This window comes from Myxocyprinus asiaticus, chromosome 9 (genome assembly GCF_019703515.2).
Source record: "Myxocyprinus asiaticus isolate MX2 ecotype Aquarium Trade chromosome 9, UBuf_Myxa_2, whole genome shotgun sequence".
NCBI lineage: Eukaryota > Metazoa > Chordata > Actinopteri > Cypriniformes > Catostomidae > Myxocyprinus > Myxocyprinus asiaticus.
The window spans coordinates 50,960,643-50,986,963 of NC_059352.1; the positions used below are offsets into that span (position 1 = coordinate 50,960,643).

The window sequence follows — 26,321 nt, forward strand, 5'->3', positions numbered from 1 at the left end:
TATATAATAAAATAAAACAACAACTATATTTTACGATCTAATCCTGTATTTTTAAGAAAATGAAAGAGAGCCTTGCAGCATTCCCTAATTTTCTCACTCATCCCTAAAATCCCCTCCAAATTCCATCCACGTTCTAGTTGATATGTCTTATCACGTAAGATGTTCCTCTCTGAAGTATATTTACTACACCACATAATGACATGCTCAACATCTTCAGGAACATTACAAACGTCACATTTATCTGATACACACTTTGCCATTAAATAAAGAGTTGATTTTAATCCAGTATGTCCAAATCTTAACCTTGAAAAAACCACTTCCTCTCTTCTACACTTCCCTTTGTATGCCTTCACCTTAATTGATTTTTGTATGCTATAATAGTGTCTCCCTTTGGTATCTGTGTCCCACTTCTTCTGCCACGAATCCCTCACTGCCTTTTTAATTAATGATTTGGCCTCACCTTTTCCAAAGGGAACTTTCATTATTTCTTCCTCATTTAATTTCAATGCTCTCTTTGCAATCTCATCTGCTTTCTCATTACCCTCCACACCAACATGAGCAGGAACCCAACAAAACTGTACATCAGTTCCAACACTATAGTAAATATTTCCAACAATATATCATCTCTTATTGTTTCTTTTGAGTTCAAGCTACTAAGAGCTGCAGTAGAGTCTGAACAAATGACAACTCTCTCGGGACTTACCTCTTCTATCAACTGTAATCCTAAAACCATGGTGACTATTTCAGCTGTAAATACAGATACTCTGTCATTAATTATTTTGCATATGACAACATTAAACTTGGGTATGTATACTCCTGCTCCTACATGTTCACTCCCTGGGTCTTTAGATTCATCAGTAAATATTGGCATATAATTAAAATAGTTCCTTTTCACATAATCTTGAACCAAATATCCAATGTTATCCACATTCCTTTCAGTCCATTCTCTCTTCTGCTCCACAAGTTGCAAGTCCACCTTGGGCACTGGAAATAACCATGGAGGAACATTACCCCATACAGTATTTGGTCCATAATCTAACCTATTTAAACCAGTTCCTCAGCTATTGTATGAATATTCCAACCAAATCCTTTACTTTTTCGTTTTGTGAATATTCCCAACAATCACACAGCACCTTTGTTGCAGGCTGTTGCTCTCCAGATCCTTTTAACTTAGCCCAATATGCCAATGACAACTTTGAACGTCTTAAATATAATGGTAATTCATCAGCTTCCACCAGTAATGCATTAGTAGGAGTTGTTTTAACTGCACCAATACTGAGTCTTAGAGCTCTTAACTGAATTCTGTCAAGTTTTCCCAACACACTCTTGGCTGCAGCTCCATATACCATACACCCATAATCAGTACACAACCGTATTAAGGCCCTATAAATATCCAGCAGTGATTGTTTATCTGCTCCCCATTCATAACCAGAAACTGATCTCATGAGATTCAATACCTTTTTATATTTTGTTTCAACCTGTTTAATATGATTCCTCCATATACATTTCTCATCAAACCATAATCCTAAATATTTTAACTCAGTTACCCTTTCCATACTTTGACCATACAATTTAAGCTGCACATTATCTGGTAAAGAGCATGTAGAATGACAATTGACATCTTAAATCCCCAGTCATATGACCATCTTTCAACCTTCAATATAGCACTCTGAATGCTATTAGTCACATGTCTAATGTGTTTCCCTCTTTTCCATATAGTCCCATCATCTACATAAAGCGATGACCCAATATCTCTAACAACATTCATAAAAATATCATTTATCATAATGTTAAACAGGATAGGGCTGATAGCACTGCCTTGAGGAATACAATTTAAAATATTAAAATCTTCTGAAACAGCATGTCCAACTTTAACACGGAATGTCCGATTAGACAGGAAGTCTAAAACCCAGTTGTATAGCCTTCCACCAATACCCATTTTATGCATTTTAATCAGTAGACCTTCTCTCCACATTGAGACGCTTTCTGTGCTCCTGTGGAAGTATTCCACAGCTGCTTTCACTTTGTCCACAGTGGGCTTCATCACCTTCAGAGCATCTCTTACAATCAGGTTGATTGTGTGGGCAAGACATGGATGATGGGTCCATTTTAAAATGTTTATGGCTTTGGTTATGTTAGCTGCATTGTCACTAACACAACAGACCACTTTTCCATCTATTTGCCATTCTCTGGCCACTCTCAACAGTTCCTTTGCCAAGTTCTCTGAGGTGTGTCTATCACTGAATTCAAAGTAGTCCAGAAGACAGCTAGACATCGAGAAATCTTCAATGAAGTGACATGTAACCGACATGTAAGAAGTGGTTACCCTTGATGTCCAGCAGTCAGTGGTAAGGCAAAATGCAGTAGCTTTTTGGACTCTTTCCCGCACTGAAGCCTGTGTGATCTCGTACAGTTGTGGAATAAGTGATTTTGAAAGGGTTTTCCTGCTTGGAATTGTGTACATTGGATTTAGACTATTGCTATAATTTCTAAAACCTCTGTCCTCCATGATCGAAAATGGCTGGAAATCGGTGGCAATCATTTTAGCCAATGCAATATCATTTTGCCCTTGTTTTGCTACAGACATAGACTTTGGCAAAAACTGGGCCATAGAAGACTGTGTTGCTGTGGGTAGCGGAGTAGGCCTACTTGACTGAGTGGATACATCTCCACGTGTGGAGGAGCTGGCTCCACCACTATCACTAGCAGGCCAGCTAGTTTCTCGAAGCTCCGCTACATCTAGCTTCACAGTTGGGTGCACAGTTCGCATATGCTGGTGTAGGTTGTGCGTAGAGCCGGCTTTATATGAGATATTGTTTTGGCAAATTCTACACTGTGCTCTAACATTGTCTACATTATTAAAATGCATCCAAATGCTGCTGTGCTTCCGACTCATTTTCCACTTTCCAGCTGCTGTTTTCACAGCTGTCTTTCCTCTCTCTCCTCAGCTGCTAAGTGTGTGACTTTGTCTGTGAGTGAGTTGGCTCTGCCCTCCCTCACGCATCTTTGGTTCATTGGTTGACACTGCGTGTCTGATTGACAGGAACAACAGGTGAGGCTGTTAGTCTGAGCAGACAGTCAGAACGAATGTGTGTGCGCTTGAGCATTTAGGCCTATATTATTTCTTTTTTTGTTCTTTGAAATAGTCAATTCTATTCATTTAAATCTTTTGATTATTCATATCTTAATTTTTTTAATATTTTTATAAATAGATTCGGCTCTTCTGATATGCGAGCCAGCTCCCAACGTTCACCTACAAGAGCCAGCTCTTAGAGCCAACTCGTTCACGAACGACCCATTACTATTGGGCATAACATTCTCAAACTCAAGGACTACTGACAAGCTATCAGTTTTCACACCATTTCTTTGCGTTTGTAGTCTTGTAGTTTTTACTACCTTTCCTCCTTTCACTTCCTGGATTATCTCATCCATCTTCATTGTCAAAGGTACATCATAAATCACACCTCTAAACTTTACTGCATTCCCTGGGATAAGAGCACTGATCCTTTCTCCATATAGTGTTTTCGCTCTGAGAAACTTATCTCTTTGCAGTTGATCTTTAGCAAAAATCCAAAGTCTCCTGTTACTTCAATATTTAGCGAACTTGATTTTGCCCATTTCTTTCTCAATTGCTTTCATCAGTTTAAGTGGGTGAAAATGCCCCCCTTCTTTTTTAAAAGTTATCATCACTTTCCATTCAGTTTGTTCATCCTCCTTCCTCTCACTTGTCTTTGTAGCCTTCACTTTTTTCATACTTTCACTATCTCTGTCCGTAGTATCACCCACGATAGTTACATTCACGGAACAATTGTTGCTAATCCGCCAAATCTAACTCCGCTTTCTAAACTCTCCACCACCTGTCGCCACTCAGATTTCGCTCACCACATCGACACAGCCACGCCGGAAGTCGTCCCCAGCCATGACACTTCTTTAAGAGGGACACTTTTCACTGTAACACACATACACGTGCAGCGTTCCATCATTCATATTTATGAAAACGCACTACCTGATTGGTCGATGAAATGTTTAGGGGTTGGGTCATCGCTTCTCCAACTAATAAGATAACGCTTTGCTTATTAATATTAATAAACTTCCAATCAGCTCATGAATGTCCCGCGTTTCGGAAATTCGAATATATATATAAAGTTGCAATCAAAATTATTCAAGCCCCCCTGACCAGCAATACATTCTGGTGATGTGAATTAAGACACATCAACGAAAACCTCAGTAAACAGTCAAAGTAAGTTTTTAATACACATTTGAGTGATTTTGAGAAAAAAGAGTTCAGTTTACCCAAATTTTTAAATAAAAAATAACTGATTCTCTCCACAAATGACATGTCAAAAATATTCAACTCTCAAAGTCAATCATTTGTGGAGCATCCTTTATCCTTAATAACAGCAAATAAATGTTTCAGGTAAGTGTTCTCAGGCTTCGGACACCTCTCTATTAGAATTTTTACACATTTCTCATGAGCAAAAGCTTCCAGCTCATTGACATTCTCTGGTTTCTGTGCTGCCACTGCTTCCTTGAAATCCCAACAAAGGTTTGCAATGGGATTTTAATGATGGACTGAAAGGGCCATTTAAGGACATTCCACGACCCATCCCTAAACCAGATTTTGGACAACTTGGATGTATCCTTGGTGTTACTGTCTTGCTGGAAAGTCCAGTGATCATCAAGCTTCAATTTACACACTGAAGGCATCACATTTTTCATGCCAAAATGGCCTTATACCTGAAAGAATCCATGGTGTCAGTCACATAGTCAGGATAGCCGTTTCCTGCAGCCACAAAACACCCCCATAACAGGACTGACCCACCTCCATGCTTGACTGTGGGGATGGTGTCGTTCTTGTTATCACCTTGTCATCTTACTCCAGACGTACTGCTGACCCATGGGTCTAAAACTCATTTTCAGTATAGTGTCATACATCTATAAAACCTTCTTCCAGGACTCCACAGGTCTTTCCTAATTACTTCTTGAATATTCAAGTCAATATTTCCCTTCGTGAAGTTTTGCTTTCTTCCACACCCCAAGAATGTTGCTGTTGTACCATATTTAAAAAATTTATGAATAGTGCTGCCAACTTTGTCTATTAGAAATTGAAGTGCCTTGGAAATGTACTTTTAACTAACCACATAACCTACAGCCCCTAACCACATCCTCCACAGTTTTAGCAATAAATGCATTGAGTTAATATGCATTATTAATAAAAATTGTATATTCTTTCTTATATGTTAAAATGAGAACTTTCCTGACCCATGACTTATAAAAAATAAATATCATTTATATATAAAAAATATATTTATTTGAATTTCTTTGATTATTTGTCTTCTTTATCTTATTTATGTATACATTTTGGATGGTTTATACATATTTGTTTATTTTATTTTTTATCATTTTTATTTATTTTATTTGTTTATTTTTTTCCTTCACCTGTACTTGTCTTTATGATTGTATTCATACAGTGTTTGATCTTATTGAACATTTATATAGAAAAAACTCGATATAAGTTTTTTTTTACCACCATTTGTGGACTTTTCAGACGGTCCCTTACCACACCCTCCACAGTATTAGCACGTTTTAGCACAATGTGTGGACTTTTCAGACGGTCCCTAACGCACGTAAGTCAAAAACAAGTGAAAAAAATCTGTCATTGCTGAAGAAGTAATCCATAGTATTTAGATTACGTTACTGACGATGAGTAATCTAACAGAATACATTGCAAATTACATTTAACAGCATGTATTCTATAATCTGTAGTGAAACCCTGTTGTTAACATTAGTAAATGTATTCGATATCATGAACTAACAATGAAAAATACGTTTTTTACAATATATAGGCTATTAATCTCTGTTAATGTTAGTTTATAAAAATAGTCTACAACTGTTCATTGTTAGTTCATGTTAGTTTATAGTGCATTAAAGTATGTTAACATATACAACTTTTAAATTGTAAAAATGTGTTCGTATATGTTGAAATTCTAAACAAATTTTTTTATAAAATATAAGATTAATGCTGTAAAAGTATTGCTTCTAATTTTGATCATATAAAGCACATATTTTGCTTACTTAATGATTTGAGTTGGCCACAAGAGATAATGGTTAACCTTGTGTGTTTGTTAATAAATTGACAGACTAACACCAGGTCTGAACACTGTCGTGCACAGAAGATGTAGTAACTGTTGTGTGCCACTAGAGAGAATCATCATCACAGTTTTAACAGACAAGACTTTCTCTGTCATACATGTGATGCTGGATGCATTCCAAAGTCAACAACAGCAAGAGTGAAAGCACATTTATACGGAAGTCAAGGCGTCCTTGTCCAGCTAGCAATGTAGCAAAGGTAAAAGTACCATATTTTAACTATTATTTTGATTTGATGTTTACTTTTAACATTTAATTGCATTTAAAAAAGAAAAGAAAAATGTAGGTTATTAAGCATTTAAGTATATGCTGCTGTTGCATTTTAATGGCCTATCAGTGATTCTTACTGGGACACAACAGGCTACAGGCCTGAAATAAATAAACATTTATTTTTGTGTGATTTTAAATAAGATTCGAAACTATATGATGGTGTGTGGGAATATGTCTGTTCAATTTTTCAAATCTTATCTCACCTGCCTGCGACAACCCAGGTGTGCCAAGGGTATATGTTTGTTGGACTTGAAACGTTTTTTTTTTTATTATTTTTTATTTTTTTATTTCATTTATGTCAGAAGATAAATAAATATATTGGAAATACATGTCATGCAAGAAGCAACTTTTTTTTTTTTAAATTATGAGCATTTGTATGTGTGCAAAAATTACGCATAACAATATTGCTGTTACAAAGTCTGTGATTAGGCAGTAATTGCTTAATGATTTTAAAATAGCATAATTAATTGTGCCTGTGCTTCTGTGGTGCTGTAGAACTATTCCCCTGTTTTTGTGTTCGCAGTTCACATTAAGAGCATGCTGTGAAATCATCTACAAGCAATTACAAATACTGTGACCATGGCTGCCATACTCTCAGAATCACCTCAAGGTGGGTGAATTTAAAACAGGTTTTCTTTGTGTGTGTGTGTGTGTGTGTGTGTGTGTGTGTGTTTTCCAGCCATAAAATGTTTTTGATAAGAAAGCATTATGGAATATTATTAATTTATCTTTTCACCATGACCCCTGTTTGCTCTTTCAAGGAGGTTCCTTTAAACAGTCAGAGATCAGAATTGTGCTCTTGGGAAGTTCTGGAGCTGGCAAGAGCAATGTGATTAAATCACTTCTGGGCTCTGAGAAAATAACAGAAGATAAAATAGGTCTCTGTACTTTATTTAAGAGTGAGCAGGCAGGGAGGACGATCAGTGTTGTGGACACACCAGGATGGGACTTAATACAACAAACATCAGAGAACATAAAAAAAGAAATAGGAGAAAGTGTGTCACTTTGTCCTCCAGGACCTCACGCTTTACTTCTAGTGTTACCTATCAAAAATCGTTCTGAACAACCTACTTCTACAAGTGAGATTACTGCAGCAATAGAGCACATGAAGTTACTGTCACAACGCATCTGGAGACACACTATCGTGCTGTTTGCTTGTGATGGAGTCGAAGAATCAGCCATCAAAGAACACATTCACAGTGCAGGAAATATCCTGGAGAAGTGTGGAAGGCGATACCATGTTCTTCAGAGTAGTGTCTGGGAATCTGCCACTCAGATCTTCAAGCTCTTCAAGAAGATAGAAGACCTGATGGAGGAGAACCATGGTGAATTCTTCATACCACAAGTTTACTATGAACTGTTTCAACACAAGACAAAGGATGTGCCTGGTGAGAGCGAGGCCAGACAGAGGCGTAGAAGTTTGCAGATGGATCCTCCTAAAAGTGAGTATTATTCCACAATGCCTCAAAACCTACAGCTGCTCTCACATTAAACTTATGCATCTATTATTTTATGTTATTTTACAGTGAGAGAAGAAAAAGTGGATTCAGATGAGAAGAGAGAAACTGGAAAGGCCACCAACTATAAGCTTTTGGAAGTCATACCAACACATTATCTCAAGATGTTTATAGTGATATTGATAGGTGTAATTGGAGCATTTATTGGTTCAGTTGCAGGAGCTCAACATGGAGCTTTGGGGGCTTGTACTGGAATAGTCTTTGGTTTTATTGTAGGGGTCTTGCTTGTGATTTTGACCATAATAATTTGCAATAACATTTATTTACGCATTAATCCATAGCACTCGACACAATAATAGTGCAGCATGAGCAACTGAACTATTAGGAGTGGTGATGGTGTAGTGGGCTAAAGCACATAACTGTCAATCAGAAGCACGGTATAAAGATGTAAATTGGTTTTCACCAAAGGCCAAATTCTGTTAACAATATAGTCAAGGGCCACGGCCCTCGAAGTGTTTGTGCTGCTGCTATTATTGTTATTATTATTACTATTGTTATAGTCACGCATAAATATTCGGATTTTTCTTAGTTCTTTTTCTCAGTTTTATGTGCAAATATAAATAGGACGTATATTTATGCAACAGCGCTCTTTACTCATCTCGCTGACTCGCTTGTATAACATAATTAAACAGTTATGCCAAATTAGAAATAGAAATGCTTTAACAGCATTCAGTATATTAATCTCTAGCACTGACAGCTGAGCAGGGCAGGAGACTGGTATAAATGTTTGTAGAACGGCAACAGCGCCGCCTAATGTACGTGTTTGAAATTGTTTTTCATTTTTATTTGTTTTTTTACGGACTCTGTGTGTATAGACCTTTCATCTGAAGTTTGTCTCGCAGTATCGTCACGGACTTGGTGTGAACAGGCCTTTAGCGTGGGCCAAACATTTGTCTCTCGGGCTGCCGATTGAGGAACCCTGGTCTATTGTATCCACAATATTATCAGCAGGCGAAATTTCCGGTTGGCTAACGGAAGTGCAATTGGTTGCCGTTTTGTGTGTAGCCGGTCACTGCTCGCTTGCGTGTTATACAGTTCGATTCTTGCTTTTTAAATGTTGTAAGATGTCTTTAAAATTTACCAGACCAATATGTGCAGTTAATGGTTATCCTATTAATCAAGCGCAACTAAAGTTTTGTCTAAAACAGCAATGTTATGATCAGAAACCACTTGCAAAGCAAAGCGCTCTTGTCCCAGATGCTGCTTCCATCGGCTTCTGACAGAAGGATTGACTTAGGAACATCTGTTTGAAAAAAGCTTTTCACTTTATTGGCAAGAAGTCAACAGCAGGGATTACTTATAGTAACCACCTTTATGGTCCGGCTACAATAGATGTCCAGAAACAGAGTGCAATGAATTACATAAACGATAGCGTTATTGTGCAAATAGGTGTGTGTACATGTGCTGAAAGTTCATTAGACATTTTGAGATTTTGTTAATTTCTTTTTTTGTGTGTGTGAATGCTTCACATGTTTTGAAATGGCATTATTACTGAGTATAAAAAGGGAATGTGTTTTACCTGAACTGTCTGTGAGTTTGTGACAATGTTTTCAACTGTTTTCATACTGTGATGCTAAATGGATAAATTCTACAGTGTAAGACCATAATTATTAGATGAGACATGTACAGTAGTGAGACGTTTTATCACGTTTGATATTAATTGTATTATGATTTTTCTTTGTCCTGCCTGCAGTTCACTTTCTTTTGAATGTTTTTGCAGAATGTGCTTGTCTTCTCTTAAGGGGAAAAGGTGATTAGGAAAACAGTGTAGACATTAATTCAGTATCAATTAAATTTATTTGTACAGTGCTTTTAATAATACATACTGTTTTATAGTTGCATTACAGAGAACATTGAACTTGTGTACAATGTTCAATGTATGTCCAAATAAATATGTTTATTTGTATTGCATGTAGTTCTTTTTGTACAGTAAAGTTTATTGTGTGGCTGCTAATGCATCATTATTTCCTACACAAGAACAATAAATTCAATCAATCAACAGGATCAGCTTTTCATTCAACACTAAAACATTTCATGTAGGTTATAGCATTTAGATACGGAGATTATGTATGTAAACTAACAATTATAAAGCTAGATTGAGCTTACTACGCATTCATCTCCCACAGAATAGTTGTATTTTATCCGAAAAACGGCGACATGACCATATCATCACCTGAGCCCTGTAATACACAAGCATCCTGCTGTCTAGACCTCCCCTGTATCTGCAGTAAGTACATAATCTCAGTACAACAAACTCTTCAGGTTCTGACTAGACTCAATATATGCTTTAAAATAACAATAATTATCTACAGTTCTCAAAACATCCACCTTTACAGCTGTGAAGGCGCTAATAGGCTTCATCGCTTTTCTGGTTAGTCTCAGGTTCTTCCATTGATGGATAAAGACTCAACAAAATAACTTAAATGCTTCTATATTTGTGATATTTGGCCATCATCCTGAAACCCATAATCATTAACAGATCGGTGAGGAAGAACATTATCACCTCACTATAATTCTGTGATCCGTTGTTCTCAAGTTTCTGTCATTTTTACTGCTGCATTAATTGCCTGCAAAGCGTCATGGGACTCAGGAACATTGTGGATAGAGCATTGACATTGTGTGGGTGGAGTTTGAAAGATTGCTTTATTTTGAAAAAGCAGAAAAGACTTAAGAAAGTCTAAAACAAAACAAAAAAATATGCATAATCATTCAACTTACATCCTTAAATGTGTTTGAGCTGGGCATCTGAAATTCGATCACACTGTGCTGTAATGACAATGTTCCACATACTTTAGGCTACATGAATAGATGAACCAGTGTTCATTTTTACACAGTTTTTTGTTTTAGTCATAGTTTCAGTGCTTTGATTAAATTTAGTCAGATTTGTCATGTCATATATTTTTGTCAATGAAAATAACCTATTTTAGTTGATAATGTGCAAATCAACAATCATTTTAGTCGGTGATTTCATTAACACTGTGCATAACAAACATTCCCCTTCTGTCACTCACTCGACCTTGTGTCGATGTAGTGACACTAAAGGTCGCTCTTGAGAGCCCCAAACACCTCTGTTTTTTTGAGAAAAGGCCAATGAGAATTGGTGAGTGGAATTTGCATGCCTCTCCCCCGGGCATACGGGTATAAAATGAGAAGGAATGCCCACTCTCATTCAGATTTTTCTTCGAAGCCGAGCGGTTGTACTATCAGCGAGCTGAATACTACTGCTGTTCCTTTCACCTCTTAAGAAGCGTATGCTGTTGGATATACGGCACATTTCCGGCGGCTTTCTCTCCTTCTGCACGGCGAGTGCAGATTTCTCCCCTGGCCGCTTCGACAGCGCTAAAAGAGTGTATATTCCTGCTAAAGAGCATATTTTCTCTAATAGAGCAGACACATTGACGTTGAACATCTTTTTAAAGACACATCTTTACAAAGATGCCTTTCCGTCTTTGTGTGATTCCTGGATGTCGTTATCTATCCACCTCCGATGGCCACGGGCGCTGCCTCACGTGTCTGGGCAGCGATCACACTGAGGCAGCATTTGTGGATGGTTCATATTCTCATTGTGAGAATATGACCATAGCAACGTTTCGGTCGCGGCTTTCCTTCTTCCGAAACGGGAAAGCCACTCTAGCCACCCCCCCTGCTGTGCCTTCTACCCACGGGTATGAGGCCGTCCCTGCTGGCGCTGGAGGCGATTTGAGGAGTTCAATGGGCGCGGTCTCGCCGGATAATTCCCCGCGGACCTCCCATTCCCCAGCATGCTCGTTTGCTCCTGTCCGGCCCGCCTCATGGCCAGCTTGACGTCTCTCTCGGGGCCTGCAAGCAGCATGAGTCTTCGATTGCGAAAACCCAGGCGCCTCCGAGGTCCTCCTCCTCAGTCACTAACCTGCCCTATGCCGGATACGCAGAGCAAGGTAAGTGCTTCGAGGTCCCCCTCAGCGCAGCCACGAAGCAACGCTCCTCGATGTGGGGTCACCTGCTCCTCCCCACCACGAGGCACCACGAGGCACGATCTACGTCAGGCACGATTGTCCCTTTAGTGCCCCTCGCCCGGAGTTTGGACGCGTGGCTAACACTTTCCAACCCGTCGCGGTGGCTGGCCAGGACCATCCGACTCAGCTATGCGATTCAGTTTGCCAGGCGCCCGCCCTGGTTCAGCGGGGTCCGCTTCACTTCAATGCAAGGCGAGAACGCAGCCACCCTTTCGTGCAGAGAACGTGACCTTTCTTCGCAATGGCGTGATAGAGCCTGTCCCTCCAGCCGAAATGGGGGAAGGGTTCTACAGCCCTTACTTCATCGTACCAAAGAAAGACGGTGGGTTGTGGCCAATCTTGGACCTGTGAGTTCTGAACCGGGCCTTACACAGACTCCCGTTCAAGATGCTAATGCAGTAACACATTTTGACGTGCATCTGGCATCAAGATTGGTTCGCGGCAGTAGACCTGAAGATGCATATTTTCACATCTCGGTTTTACCTCGACACAGACCCTTCCTACGGTTTGCTTTCGATGGCCGGGTGTATCAGTACAAGGTCCTCCCCTTCGGCCCCTCCCTGTCCCCTCGTATCGTCACAAAAGTCACAGAGGCAGCTCTTGCCCCGTTAAGGGAAGTGGGCGTCCACATGCTCAACTACCTCGATGACTGGCTGTTTCTAGAACACTCTCGAGAGTCGCTGTGCATGCACAGGGACCTGGTGCTCAGGCACATCAGCTGTCTAGGGCTTCGGGTCAACTGGGAAAAGAGCAAGTTCTCCCCAGTTCAGAGCATCTCTTTTCTCGGCATGGAATTAGACTCGGTCTCAATGATAGTGTGCCTCACAAGCGAGCGCGCGCAGTCAGTGCTGAACTGCCTGAAGTCATTCAGGCGGAGGACAGCGGTTCCACTGAAACACTTTCAGAGGCTCCTGGGGCATATGGCTTCCTCGGTGGTGGTCACGCCATTCGGGTTGATGCATATGAGACCACTTCAGCACTGGCTTCATGTTTTTGTGGGCAGGAGTTCCCCTACAGCAGGTATCCAGACGCGTTGTGGTCACCACAGACACCTCCAAGTTGGGCTGGGGCATCGTGTGCAATGGACACACAGCCGCTGGTTCCTGGACAGGACTGCGACTTGGTTGGCACATCAACTGCCTGTAGTTGCTGGCTGTACTGCTCGCCCTGCGGAGGCTATTGCCGTTGATTTGGGGCAAGCATGTGTTGGTTCGGTCGGACAACACAGCGACAGTAGCGTACATAAATCGCCAAGGTGGCGTACGCTCTCCTCACATGTCGCAACTCGCCCGCCATCTCCTCCTTTGGAGTCAGCAGTGGCTGAGGTCGCTGCGGGCCACTCACATTCCAGGCAGCCTCAATGCTACAGTGGACGCGCTGTCACAGCAGGCGACGCTCAGTGGAGAGTGAAGACTCCACCCCCAGGTGGTCCAGCTGATTTTTAGTTGATTCGGCAAAGCACAGGTAGACCTGTTCGCTTTCCGGGAATCCTCCCACTGCCGCTCTTGTATTCCCTGATGGGAGCCCCCCTCAGGACAGATGCGCTGGCACACAGCTGGCCCCGGGGGCTGCGCAAATATGCGCTCCCCCCAGTGATCCTACTTGCACAGACCCTGTGCAAGGTCAGGGAGGACGAGGAACGAGTCACCCTTGTGGCCCCATATTGGCCCACCAGACTTGGTTCTCGGACCTCACGCTCCTCGCGACAGCACCTCCCTGGCAGATTCCCCTGAGGAAGGACCTTCTTTCTCAGGGACGGGTCACCATCTGGCACCCGTGCCCAGACCTATGGAACCTCCACGTCTCGCCCTTGGACGGGATGCAGAAGACCTGTGGTAGACACAATCACTCAGGCCAGAGCTCCCTCTATGAGGCAGCTTTATGCCCTGAAGTGGCGCTTGTTCGTGAATTGGTGTTCTTCCCGAGCCGAAGATCCCCAGTGATGTGCAGTCAGGTCAGTGCTTTCCTTCCTGCAAGAGAGGCTGGAGGGGCAGCTGTCCCCCCTCCACCTTGAAGGTATATGTAGCCGCTATAGCGGCTCACCACGACGCAGTGGATGGTAAGTCCCTAGGGAAGCACGACCTGATCATCAGGTTCCTCAGAGACGCCCAGAGGCTGAATCCTTCCAGGCCACGCCTTTTCCCCTCATGGGATCTCTCCGTGGTCCTCCTGGGCCTTCACGGAGCCCCCTTTGAGCCGCTAGAGTCAGTCGAATTGAAAGCCCTCTCCTTGAAGATGGCCCTCCTGATTGCGCTCACCTCCATCAAGGGGGTTGGGGACCTGCAAGTGTTTTCTGTCAGCGACACTTGCCTGGAGTTCGGTCCGGCAGATTCTCATGTGATCCTGAGACCCCTATGTGCCCAAGGTTCCCATGACCCCCTTCAGGGATCAGGTGGTGAGCCTGCAAGTGCTGCCTCGGGAGGAGGCAGACCCAACCCTGTCATTGCTGTGTCCGGTGCGTGCTTTGTGCACCTACTTGGATCACACGCAGAGCTTTAGACACTCTGAGCAGCTCTTTGTCTGCTTCGGTGGACAGCAGAAAGGGAACGCTGTCTCCAAACAGAGGCTTGCCCACTGGATCGTGGATGCCATCGCTCTGGCATACCAGGCCCAGCCATACCCGCCCCTTTGGGAATATGAGCACACTCTACTAGGAGTGTGGCATCCTCGTGGGCACTGGCCCATGGCACCTCTCTAGCAGACATCTGCAGAGCATTGGGCTGGGCTTCACCCAATACCTTTGTGAGATTTTACAATCTCCGGGTTGAGCCGGTTTCATCCCGTGTTTTGTCAGGTACAAACAGGTAGAATTTGGTAATTCAGAACAACTGGCCGGGTGTATCGCTTGCGTATAGCGCCTTTCCCCTCCCCTGAGGCGAAAGCATGCGCTTTTACCCCCTGTCGAGTTCACAAAGTCGTGGACCCTGGATGTCCTTCCTCCCTAGCCCCGTGGCTCGTGAATTCGGCGGAGAAGTTCGTAGCCAGACCCTCTACGGGTACTAATATGCCCTGTACTGGGATAGGTGCTCCACAGGTGCCGATTACTCAGGTAACCCCCTGTGTTGTATTTTCCGTGGTACAGTCTCTCTGTCAGCAGACCCACGTCTCCCTTGGGCAGAGCCCTCCCTACTCCCGGCCGCCATGTTTGTAGAGCTCCTCCCCTTCGTGGCAGGACCTACCACCGTGCCACCTCCATGTGCGGCTGGTGAGCCCATGTGTCGTATTGCCACATGTTGTCCTCCCCTTTGGGCAGGATGTGGTCTCCGTGGGGCCTTTTCCCCCTGAAAGAATAGGAACGGAAAAGAACACCTTCTCCAATGCGTATAATAGCGTTGGATGGCCCCAGCCGGATCTAATACTCTGTGGAGAGAAAACATAGAGAGAAAAGACTGCAGCCTGCTCCCATGCTAGTTACGTCACTTCCCCCCCTCAGGGATGTGGAGAACTACATAACGTCTTTTTGGGGCGTTGGGGGAGGTTACGTGCAGACTGAAGCACCTGCTATTACGCACGCAGCAGCTTGCTTGCACCTGCATCAGCAGTTCATGTAACATGGTTCAGCTGTTGTGGTGTTTTTCTATAGGGACCCCTAGTGTCACTACATCGATACAACGTCGAGTGAGTGACAGAAGGGGAACGCTTTGATTACTGTCGTAACCTCCGTTCCCTGATGGAGGGAACGAGACGTTGTGTCCCTCTTGCCACAACGCTGTACTAGCCGCTGAAATGGCCGGACCTTGTCTCGGCTCCTTAGCACACAACCTGAATGAGAATGCTCCCAATGAACCATTGTCTTCTCCTTTTATACCTGTATGCCCGGGGGAGTGGCATGCAAATTCCACTCGCCAGTTCTCATTGGCCTTTTCTAAAAAAAATAGAGGTGTTCGGGGCTCTCAAGAGCGACCCTTAGTGTCACCACATTGACACAAAGTCTCGTTCCCTTCATCAGGGAACGGAGGTTACGACAGTAACCAAGACGGTCTGCACACATATGGTCAGAATTTTTGTTTATGAATTTGCCTGAAATTTTTTTTCTCAAAAATATTTTTGAGACGTTTTGCAATGATAGTTTAAAATAGAAATGTTAAAAAAGCAGATAAAATAATGCAAAAATAAAACGGTTATGTAAAGTACAGATCAAACAAAATGCAGTTAATAATTGTTTTTTTTTTTTTTTTAAAAGTCAAAAAAAAAAAATGTTTTTTTCTCAACAAAATTTGAGAAAAAAATTGAGAGAAGAAAAAAAATATTTTTGAGAGAAAAACTTTTTTTGAGAGAAAAATGTTTTTTTGAGAGAAAATGTATTTTTTGACAGAATTGTTTTTTTTTGTTTTTTTTTTTTTTGGACATAAGCTCAGGAAGGCACAAAGACACCTAAAAAAGTCAATTAAAATAATTTACCTAGTGAAAAAACTTTTTCACAGTGCGGTTTGTGGCTGTAAAGTGCAGATAAAATGTGAAAATAATATGAAAAATGTAAATTAATAGGAAAAAATATGTTCAAAATGGTATAAAATCTAAGTGCAGATAAAATAATAAAAGATGAATGAAAAATTTGACCTATGTTTTTTTTTTCTTCACAAAAATAGTCTTTTTGTAAAGGCTTTTCATGCCACAGCGCTAAGACCCAACTCTTTTTTTTTTTTTTTTTTTTACCAATGTTTTTATTGATACGTTGTTGCAGTGCTGATTGTTGCAAACATTTATAATATTCATGAAACCGCACAACCATTCTCTGACTATTCAGTGTGTTTTGTTGGTGTGTTTCAGGACGTGTTGGAGCTCTTGGAGAAACGAGTGAAGTCTTGATTCTCTCACAGGCAGATTCATCTCTTCAGCTCACTCTCGTTTAGTCAGTACGTGGACGTGGTTCGATCTCACCTCAGTTTGCCTCAAGACTTCCCAGATCACAAATTCAGCAAAGAGTGGAACCACAATGTCGCAGTACAAATACAACAAGCATGTTCATGATTGAACTGAGCTGCCGAATCACTCTCACACTGAATGAAATAGTTCATTTACTTATGAACTCTTATTAACTCTTTTCCACACAATGACAGTGTATGGTGACCACATCTGTCAAGCTCCAAAAAGGGGACTAAAAAGCATCACAAAAGTATCAAAGCTCATTTGTTTCATTTTATAGACCATATTATATTTCAAGGACTGTTCGTTGGTGACGTCATTGTTCCATGAACATTTCCTGCATGTCAAAACAGAGACTACTTAGCAGATGGACCACTTCTATTAAAATGATTGGGAGAAATTGGAACCCACCTTACAGGTAAAATAGCCAATCACCTTTTAGATACAGAAATCGCCTGTCACTCAACGCGAGAACACACATGCACATTAGCTATACAAGACAGTAAAATTGCGTTTTATAGCGTAATCTGAGTTAAAGATGCAGAATTTATTATACCAGTTGTGACGAAACGACACGCCCCTCCCGTGGATCATCGTCACTCGTGGTGACTTTTTCCCATTTGGCAGCATGTGACGGGGCTCACCTGAACCCAATGAAGAGCCTCATCACCATTGCCTTTAAACACCGAGCGTGCCTCTCCTCGGGAGTCCGGTCTCTACCTGCTGGCATCTTCGCAGGTCCAGAAATGGAGTGGGGAGGGTCCGGTGCGAATTAGATGCGTTGCCGGACCCGCACCCTGGAACCCTGGTTCGAGTTAGATGCGATTCCGGGGATTGGAGCATGGACCTTAGGCATCAATTTCCCCCTTTGCTGTAATAACAGCTTCCACTCTTTTGGGAAGTCTTTCCACTATACTGTATGTAGTAACATGGCTGCAGGGATTTGCTCTCATTCAGACACACGGCTATCAGTGAGGTCAGGAACTGATGTTGGTCGATGGGGCCTGACTTACAGTTGCTGTTCCAGTTCACCCCAAAAGTGATCAGTGGGGTTCAGGTCTGGGCTTTGTGCAGGCCAGTCAATTTCTTCCACACCAGACACAGTAAACCATTTCTTTATGGACCTCACTTTGTTCACAGGGGCATTGTCATGCTGGAACAGAAAAGGGCTATCCCCAAACAGTTGCCACAAATTTGGAAGCGCACAAAGCCCAAGCCATTACATAAAGAAACATTAAGATTTTTCTTTATTGGATTTAATGGAGTAACCAAATTCATTAATTAGAAGGGGGTGTCCACAAACTTTTGGCCATATAGTGTACCTTGAAAAAGAGACTTTGTTGAAAGGATAGGGAAATACATTTGGACTGTTCTAATTTCTTTGTTTTTGTTTACAAATCATTGTTTGCATTCTTGAAATGTTCTATACTTCAAACTGGTCAGTGAATTCAAACGCTATTGATTCTTGTGCAGCAGAAGGGAAGAGTTTCAGTAAACAGCTTAAATTTGGGACTGTTCCTCACGTAAAGCTATTGTATGGAACAACTTTAATAGTGCTTTTATGGTGATTTTAGGTGCTTGACAACCCCAAATGTTTTCAGCATGACTTAATTTACAGCTTAACAGCTTCCCTGTTTTTCTCTGTAAAAAATTATGTGAAGAGAAATCAGTGCAGGAGATTTTACAAAGACACTTCAACTCCAGTAAAAACTTGCATTCTCTGCACTTGCTGCTGGTAATCAGTTGATCTCTTTAAAAGACTGTTAGAGGTCATATAGTGTTGAATTAAAGTGTGTGCACGTATGTTAATGTGTATATGTATGTGCGTTGTAGTTTGTGGCTGTAAGTCGAGTGTCAGGCTCTAATTGGACTCTTCGTGAGGTTGATCTCCTGGAGGCCAGTCGATTGATTTCAGCAGATTCTAAAGCGAACACCCTTCACGGTGAGAGAGATTTTAACACACACATGTTCACCTGCTTACTCAAACACACAGTCCATTTCACATTGACATTTAAAGGTAAACTCGGTAACATTTCTGGCTATGTTTAGACGTAGACGCAACATTGTGCAAAAACAGAAGTTATCCGTTGCAGATATTATGAAATCTTATTTTTTTTTTTTGCCATATGTTGAATAAAGCAGCTTTTTCTCTAAGACTAATATGACTAGTCTTCGTCTCATTTGAGTAACATATTTTTCTAAAACACTCCTACTATTACTATTTCTGTTTAGCAACTAGCAAATTATAACTGAGTGTACTTTTAAATGTTTAGCTCTAGTCATCCACAAATTTTAATGCATTATTTTTTTTTATATAATTAATCACTCTAAATAAACGTGTTCAATCGACAGCCCTGACAATAATGTTTTCTTCCAACTGTGATACAGCTCAGTCTTTGTTTTTGATGCTAATGGTGCTGGGAAGCTCCACCCACACTGAAATCTCATTGGACTAAAAATTCTGCTGCACAACAGTATAATAAACATCAAAAATGTTCATGATTTGTGGAATGTATTTCAGTTATACTGCCTGTGTTTCAGGTCTGTCTATTGTCGAGCTGTGTTTGATCATTGCCATGAAACATCTGAATGACACCTATGATGGAGAACCCTTCAACTTTCAGATGGTCAATAATGGTATGACATCACTCATTATTACTCGTTCCTTTTTTTAATTTGCATGTATGACTGTATGTAGCAGCTAAAACATGACTTTAATTGTAATTTCCTCTCTCAGAGTTGAAAAAGTTCATTCAGAGGAAGTCACACTTCATTCATAAGTTTGAGAAGCCCGTGGTGATGAAGGTCAGTTTCAATGTTCAGTCACCAGTGATGTCACAGCGTCACACTTCTGTCATTCCTGATGTGTTGTTTGCTGCCATCTTGTGGTCACACATGAAAATGCTTGTGTTGAACTCTAGTCCTGTGGTTCCCAAGCTTTTTGACTCCAAGACAGTATTTAAAGATGATAGATTAAAACAATGAACTAGATAGGTAATGTTTGTCAAGACTAAAAGTCAAGACTTTTGTCTAAAAGTGGTGGTGGTGTAGTGGGCTAAAGCACAGAACTGGTAAGCAGAAGGTTGCTGGTTCAATCCCCACAGCCACCACCATTGTGTACTTGAGCAAGGCACCTAACTCCAGGTTGCTCCGGGGGAATTGTAGTGCACTGTAAGTCGCTTTGGATAAAAGCGTCTGCCAAATGCATAAATGTAAAAGTTTAAACTAGTTAAAAAAAATTACGTTTTATGGTTATACTGAGATTACAGTAAGACAAATCGCCAGCTAGGAAGCAAGATAGAGAGTCAGACAAGACTGTCACAAAGATTCGTAAGATAAACTGTCAGAGATGCAGATCAAAGGCCTTTTGTGGGTTTGTTTACATTTTATTTTTTTTTACGTAGGAATTTGAATTTACAAATATTCCATGGGTTTGTTTACATTTGAATTTTTTGACCATTTGAATCTGAATTCACGAACATTCCGTGGGTTTGTTTACGTTTGAATTTTTGGACCATATGAATTCAGGAACATTCCGTGGGTTTGTTTACATTTGAATTTTTTGACCATTTGAATTTGAATTCACGAACATTCCGTGGGTTTGTTTACGTTTGAATTTTTGGACCATATGAATTCAGGAACATTCCGTGGGTTTGTTTACTCAGGGTTTCAGGATTGATTTCAGGTTGACAAATTCAGTTCAATCCAATCAGGCTTAATTGGTACCATGATGCAGCTCATCAACTTTCTCTGTCAACTCAGGCTTCCATCCTGACTTTAAGATTAGATTACGCACTCGTGCACATGAATGAGTGACGTTTGCAGCGCACAACCAATCGTGTGAGAGAACGCGATGCACTTCTTGCGAGAGACTCAGCGGGATTTACCTCTCTGCTGAAAGCTGATGATTATGAAAATAAACATTTAAATTCATTTAAACTGTGCACAAGACATTGTTTTAAAAATATACAAAAATCTAAATGCATTTACACTGCTCAAGAGTTCAGCATGAAATCACGAAGACTTAAAAACACATGATTTACACAGTACAAGGGATAACTGTAAAATGATGAAGCAATTAAAGACATTTACACAAGAAGAAACAAGAAAGCTCGAGGACTGCTGCAAACTAGGGCTGAAACGATTAGTCGACGTTTTCAACAACGTCGACAATAAAAAATTGTCGACAAAAATTTTCATTGTTGAATAGTCGTTTGATGTCATTTAACGTAACATGAGATCACATTAAACTCTAATGATGACGTGTGAGAGCAGCACTGCAGTTCTGACTGAGGAGAGGAAGAATTACACAGATCACAGTCCAGATGCACTCTAAACTTTCCAAACAGCTTCAGCTGATGTAGAGAAATGATTTCGGAAATACACCAAATGGAGAAAGTAACATTAAAATTAATAATAAAAGTCTGGAATGTGAACATGAATGGGATTTGCTTAAAAATATTATAAATGAATTTAGATTGATTATTTCCTTCAGATTCTTGGTTTTTGAACAAAATTAGTTAAAATATGAGGTATGATGTCCTATCTCATTTAATATTTAAAAAAGCAGGTGATGCCTTAACATTCTTTCCACTTTATTTGAAATAAAATATAATTACACGTTATTTATAGAAAATGTTGTGAATGGTTATTTGATATGGTTGTTCAAAATAACATAGTTTTTTTTTATTTTTTATTTCTCTTTCTTGATGTACAATTTGTGCATTGTCTTTAGTAAAAAAAAAAAATAATAAAAAAAAAATAAAATAAAAAATAAGCAAAAATGAATCAGCATAAAAAAGGCTACTATTGATTAATTAAAAAGTGAGCACTTGGAATACTCTATGCAAAAAAATGGGGATGCAATAATAAGACATATTTGTTCTTTTTATAAAAGACGTATTTTGTGTACTGCTTCCATTATTATAACTTCAAGTAAAATACTGTATGTTCATCTCGAGTCCATGAAAGAAAGAAGGGGTTTGGGTGGCATTCACCCTTTCCACAGCAATCTTGAGCTTTTTATATTTTAAAAACTATTATTTCTGCAGGAATCATATTAATCCATCTTACTGACTGTTTTATAGATTGCCTAATATATTATGTTTATATTTTCAAAGATATTTTGCTATGGCTAAAGAGAGTAAATGAAAAGCAATTAAATTTGAAATAAAATACAACACTCTACATTTAGATTCTCAAATAAATAATTAATCATGAAGAGTCGATTTTGTGGATTTCTACGATTTTATTTGTAAAGTGTGCTTTAAGAGACAAGGGCAGTTTTTGATATTCTTAGTATTCTTATTTGGCATTCTCATTTAAAATAAATGGAAACATCAAAGCTACTTAATTGAGAAAATATGAAAAGCTGTCTCTAATTATTATACTTCAGTTCGCTTAAGTATGTTCTTTTCTAACACTGAAAACCCTAATAAGTTGACTACTCAACTCAATTGAGGAAACGAGTTTACACAATCAGTTGAGTAATAGTGTCTCCAAAACTTGCATAATTAAGTTCACTTAACTCAAATTTGCTATTTAAATGTTGTTGTTTCTACTTAATTATTTTAATTGAAAGGACTCAAATTTAGGTCATTCAGTAACATATTTTAAATAATGAAGATAATAACTTATTCTAGATCAATCATTAAATTAACTTATTTCTCCACAGAAATGCATATACACCTGTACTTCAGTTGCACATGCACAAGTAGGACTGAGATAGTGTTAACAGTGTCCAACTTGACCAAAGGAGACACAGGTCACCCTAATGGTGACAACACACGAAACAAATATTTGTAACATAAAAAACATACTGTAAATAATACTACAAAAGAGCTATTTAAAATCATTTAAATGACCCCATATGTTCCCTTTGACCAAGAAAACAATTAAAAAATGCAAGCGCAAGGCATTGTGTGTAATTCCCCATTGCCTCAATTTTGAACTCAACAGTTTGAGTTATTAACACTTCATATCTTAAAGTCTATGGATTTTTAAGAACAATAAGTTCAAAGAAGGCAGATATATGAGTTATGAGACCAAAACTTGACATTTCAAGTCATGTTTAATTAACAACGTTAGGGTTTACAGTGCACAGCATAATTGAGTGAAATTTGTTGTGTTTTTTCAGGCATTTGAGCATCTAGTCCAATTGGAGCTGGTGCAGTCGGTGGACACCGGTGCTTGTTCAGTGTGAGTATCAGCTCATGAGACTGATGCTGGAACATGGGCAGGTGATGGAGGCGCTTCAGAGATACCCACAATGCCCTACTGACATCAAACAGTGGCCGCTCTCTGCCTTCGCTTAAACACTTGATCAAAATACAGTATTCAAATCATGTGCAGTCATTATCTGTGTTGGTTCGCCCTCAATTTATAATAGCTGTGTATAATGTTATGTGTATTGTTTGCAATAAATAGTTAACATAAGTGCTACTTTGTACCTGCAATGTTGACAAAAGTGTTTGAATTATTAATGTTGCAAATGATTCAGTTTCCTCGCTGTCTACTGCCTAAATAGACAGTAGCCTTCAAAGCTAGCATCGTAACTGGAATCTCATAAGTAACTAATTTTGAACACACTACAAGGGCAGCAGCTCCATTCAGCTTAATTCGGCAGATTCGACTTGATTTAAAAAAAGTTTGATGTTAGCATGTTGCTAAGCTAACAGCACGATACTCTAATAAGCTTAAAATACACAGTAATATTTGTAGTTTACGTTTGTATTGTAGTGCACGTTTAGAGTTTGTTCAGTGTTCAGTGATTTGCAAACTTCCATTTTTATCGTAGTTAACGTAGAAAATATTTTTCATCTTCGTGATCATGTTTTTTTTTTTTTACAATAATAACATTGCTTGGAACTGCCTTCATTTTGCACCTGTGATGTTTTAAAATGCTACCTGCATACATTTTAATATTAATAGCAATGTTTAAAATGTAATAAGGTAATACTTTACAATAAGGTTGTATTAGTTAACACAACAGTTGAACTAACAATGAACAATACTTTGATAGCATTTATTAATCTTGGTTAAGGTTAGTTTTTACATATTCTAATACATTCTTTACATTTTAGAGTTGTATACCTTAACGTTAGGTAATGCAGTATGTACTAACATGAATAATAGTATTTTGAAAAATAAACATGAATAAATGCTGTCGAATATAATTATTTATTGCTAGTTTATAATACATTAATACATAATGCATTTAGTATGGAGTGGTGATGTAATGGCTAAAGCACTGAACTGGTAAGCAGAAGGTTGCTTGTTTGATCCCCACAGCCACCACCACGGTGTACTTGAGCAAGGCACCTAACACCAGGTTGGATTGTCCCTGTAATAAGTGCACTGTAAGTCGCTTTGGATAAAAGCATCTGCCAAATGCATAAATGTAAATGTACAAATCTTAAAGGAGCTGTAAGTTATTTTTTTTCATGGAAATGTAAACAAAAAATGTTACAACTCCCTGAAAGATATTACTGAAATAAGTGTCGTGAGACATCTCACCGGTCTCTGTGACAGCTCTAGACTCTGTAAACAGCAAACAAAAATTACGCTTTCTGCCTGTCAATCATTTTGCGCACTCTCATAGTGTTGTAGTTGCAGCGAATTATTGAGGCTTAATGCCATTTTTATGCCATGTTGTTCTTAACAATTGTCAGTTGAGGGTTCTGTTTTGCTGTTGTTGTTTGTAACAACCATTTCTGCTGGTGTTGGTCTCAAAACTTATTTGGTATCTTTGGAGTGCGGCGTTTTGGAAAAAGGGGGCATGGCTAATCCAACGACTCAGTTTGTGGAAATTTTAGAACGGCTAAAATCGCTTACAGTACCTTTAATGAATACCTTATTGTAAAGTGTTACCAATAATAACTAAAACTATTTTTTTGTGATGAAAGTGGCACTTGACCTTGTTGTGGGTGGTTGCCAGGGTGTTGCTATGTTGTTCTGGGAAAACTGGCCAAAGTTACGCACCGAAGTTTAATTCTTCGGGTTAGCGATTTTATCATTTCACAGAAAGAAAAAGGAATTGAAAGAAAATGGTTGTATTTATAAAAAACATGTTAATCGGGGCCTGGGTAGCTCAGCTGACTATCACCCCTGGAGTCACGAGTTCGAATCCAGGGTGTGCTGAGTGACTCCAGCCAGGTCTCCTAAGCAACCAAATTGGCCCGGTTGCTAGGGAGGGTAGAGTCACATGGGATAACCTCCTCGTGGTCACGATTAGTGGTTCTCGCTCTGTGGGGCGTGTGGCAAGTTGTGCGTGGATCGCGGAGAGTAGAATGAGCCTCCACATGCTGTGAGTCTCTGCGGTGTCATGCACAATGAGTCACGTGATAAGATGCGTGGATTGACGGTCTCGGAAGTGGAGGCAACTGAGACTTGTCCTCAGCCACCCGGATTGCGGTGAGTAACCGCGCCACCACGAGGACCTACTAAGTAGTGGGAATTGGGCATTCCAATTTGGGAGAAAAGGGGATCAAATTAAAAAAACAAAAACATGTTAATCACATGAGTGAATTTGGACCTGCAGACATTAATACACAAAGTTTTATAAAATACACAACAGTACAACCTTATGGAATCATTTCTTTATAAAGGACAGTTTTTGATTAGTGACAGAGAAAGATCAGAACAACATCATGCTATTCTAATAATTAAAAACCAACAATTATATTTACATTATTCATTTCCTGTATGTTGTGTGGGAATTATGGATTGATTTGAAAGCTTTTACAAGCAATAATCACATTGCACACAACAGTTGGTTTGTCTGTTAACACATTCAGGGCAATAACAACTGCTGTCTGTTTTCACAGTACTGAGAGTGTCACATTATTCATGAAATAAATAGAAGAGGTTCAGACTCCATATGCTACAGTTGCAATTTCTGCTGCATGTTGGTTGCATAATTGCTTTAAGTGACCAGAATCCTGCCTCCCTGAATACTGCTGTAGTGTTTGACAAAGAAAAAGAGACAGAAGAATGCTATATATAGATTTCACAGCCCTGGAAAACACGATTGTGTGTGCAAACACTGTTATTAAAAGGGTCATTTCATTATTATTTGTTTTTCAAGTGCTTTTTTTATTTATTTACATGTTCTTAAAGTTTCAGTATGTTTTCTTCATTGAAGTCTCTTAAAGTTCTAGAAAAAGTTAATATTGCATGATGTGACCCCTTTAAATGTTTAAATGAAAAAGCGAGACAGATTATTCAGTAGAGATCGAGAAATGAACCAGAAATGTGAAAGGCAGCAACACTGTTCCTGTGTGTTTATCAGATGAAAGCATAATCCAAATGAGGTATAGCCGTTTAAGGAGGTTTATGGTTATTTCAGCGTAATTTCTTAAACCGTGTGTGAGATTCAGCAGCTGTATGGCAGACATTCAGAAGTGTGTCGTATTGGCATCAGGGCTGAGTGGCATTTAAAACTGATCCGAGAATGCCTTTTAATGTGATTCCTGAATTTGAATTGAGTTAGGAAACAGGATGCAGAATTGTACTTTGAATTTGA

The 26,321-nt window shown here is 39.9% G+C and overlaps 1 protein-coding gene and 1 pseudogene across 1 annotated transcript; both read left to right on the plus strand.

The window, feature by feature from the left end:
• The first annotated feature begins 6,262 nt into the window (after positions 1–6,262).
• Positions 6,263–9,935, plus strand: zgc:158417 (uncharacterized protein LOC780838 homolog). Its single transcript, XM_051706956.1, has 4 exons — positions 6,263–6,349; positions 6,944–7,030; positions 7,182–7,862; positions 7,947–9,935. The coding sequence occupies exons 2-4, from the start codon at positions 7,000–7,002 to the stop codon at positions 8,216–8,218; spliced, it is 984 nt and encodes a 327-aa protein (XP_051562916.1). The 5' UTR covers positions 6,263–6,349; positions 6,944–6,999; the 3' UTR covers positions 8,219–9,935.
• A 1,832-nt stretch (positions 9,936–11,767) lies between these two features.
• LOC127445697 (origin recognition complex subunit 4-like) lies at positions 11,768–25,867 on the plus strand (annotated as a pseudogene).
• Positions 25,868–26,321: the final 454 nt, after the last annotated feature.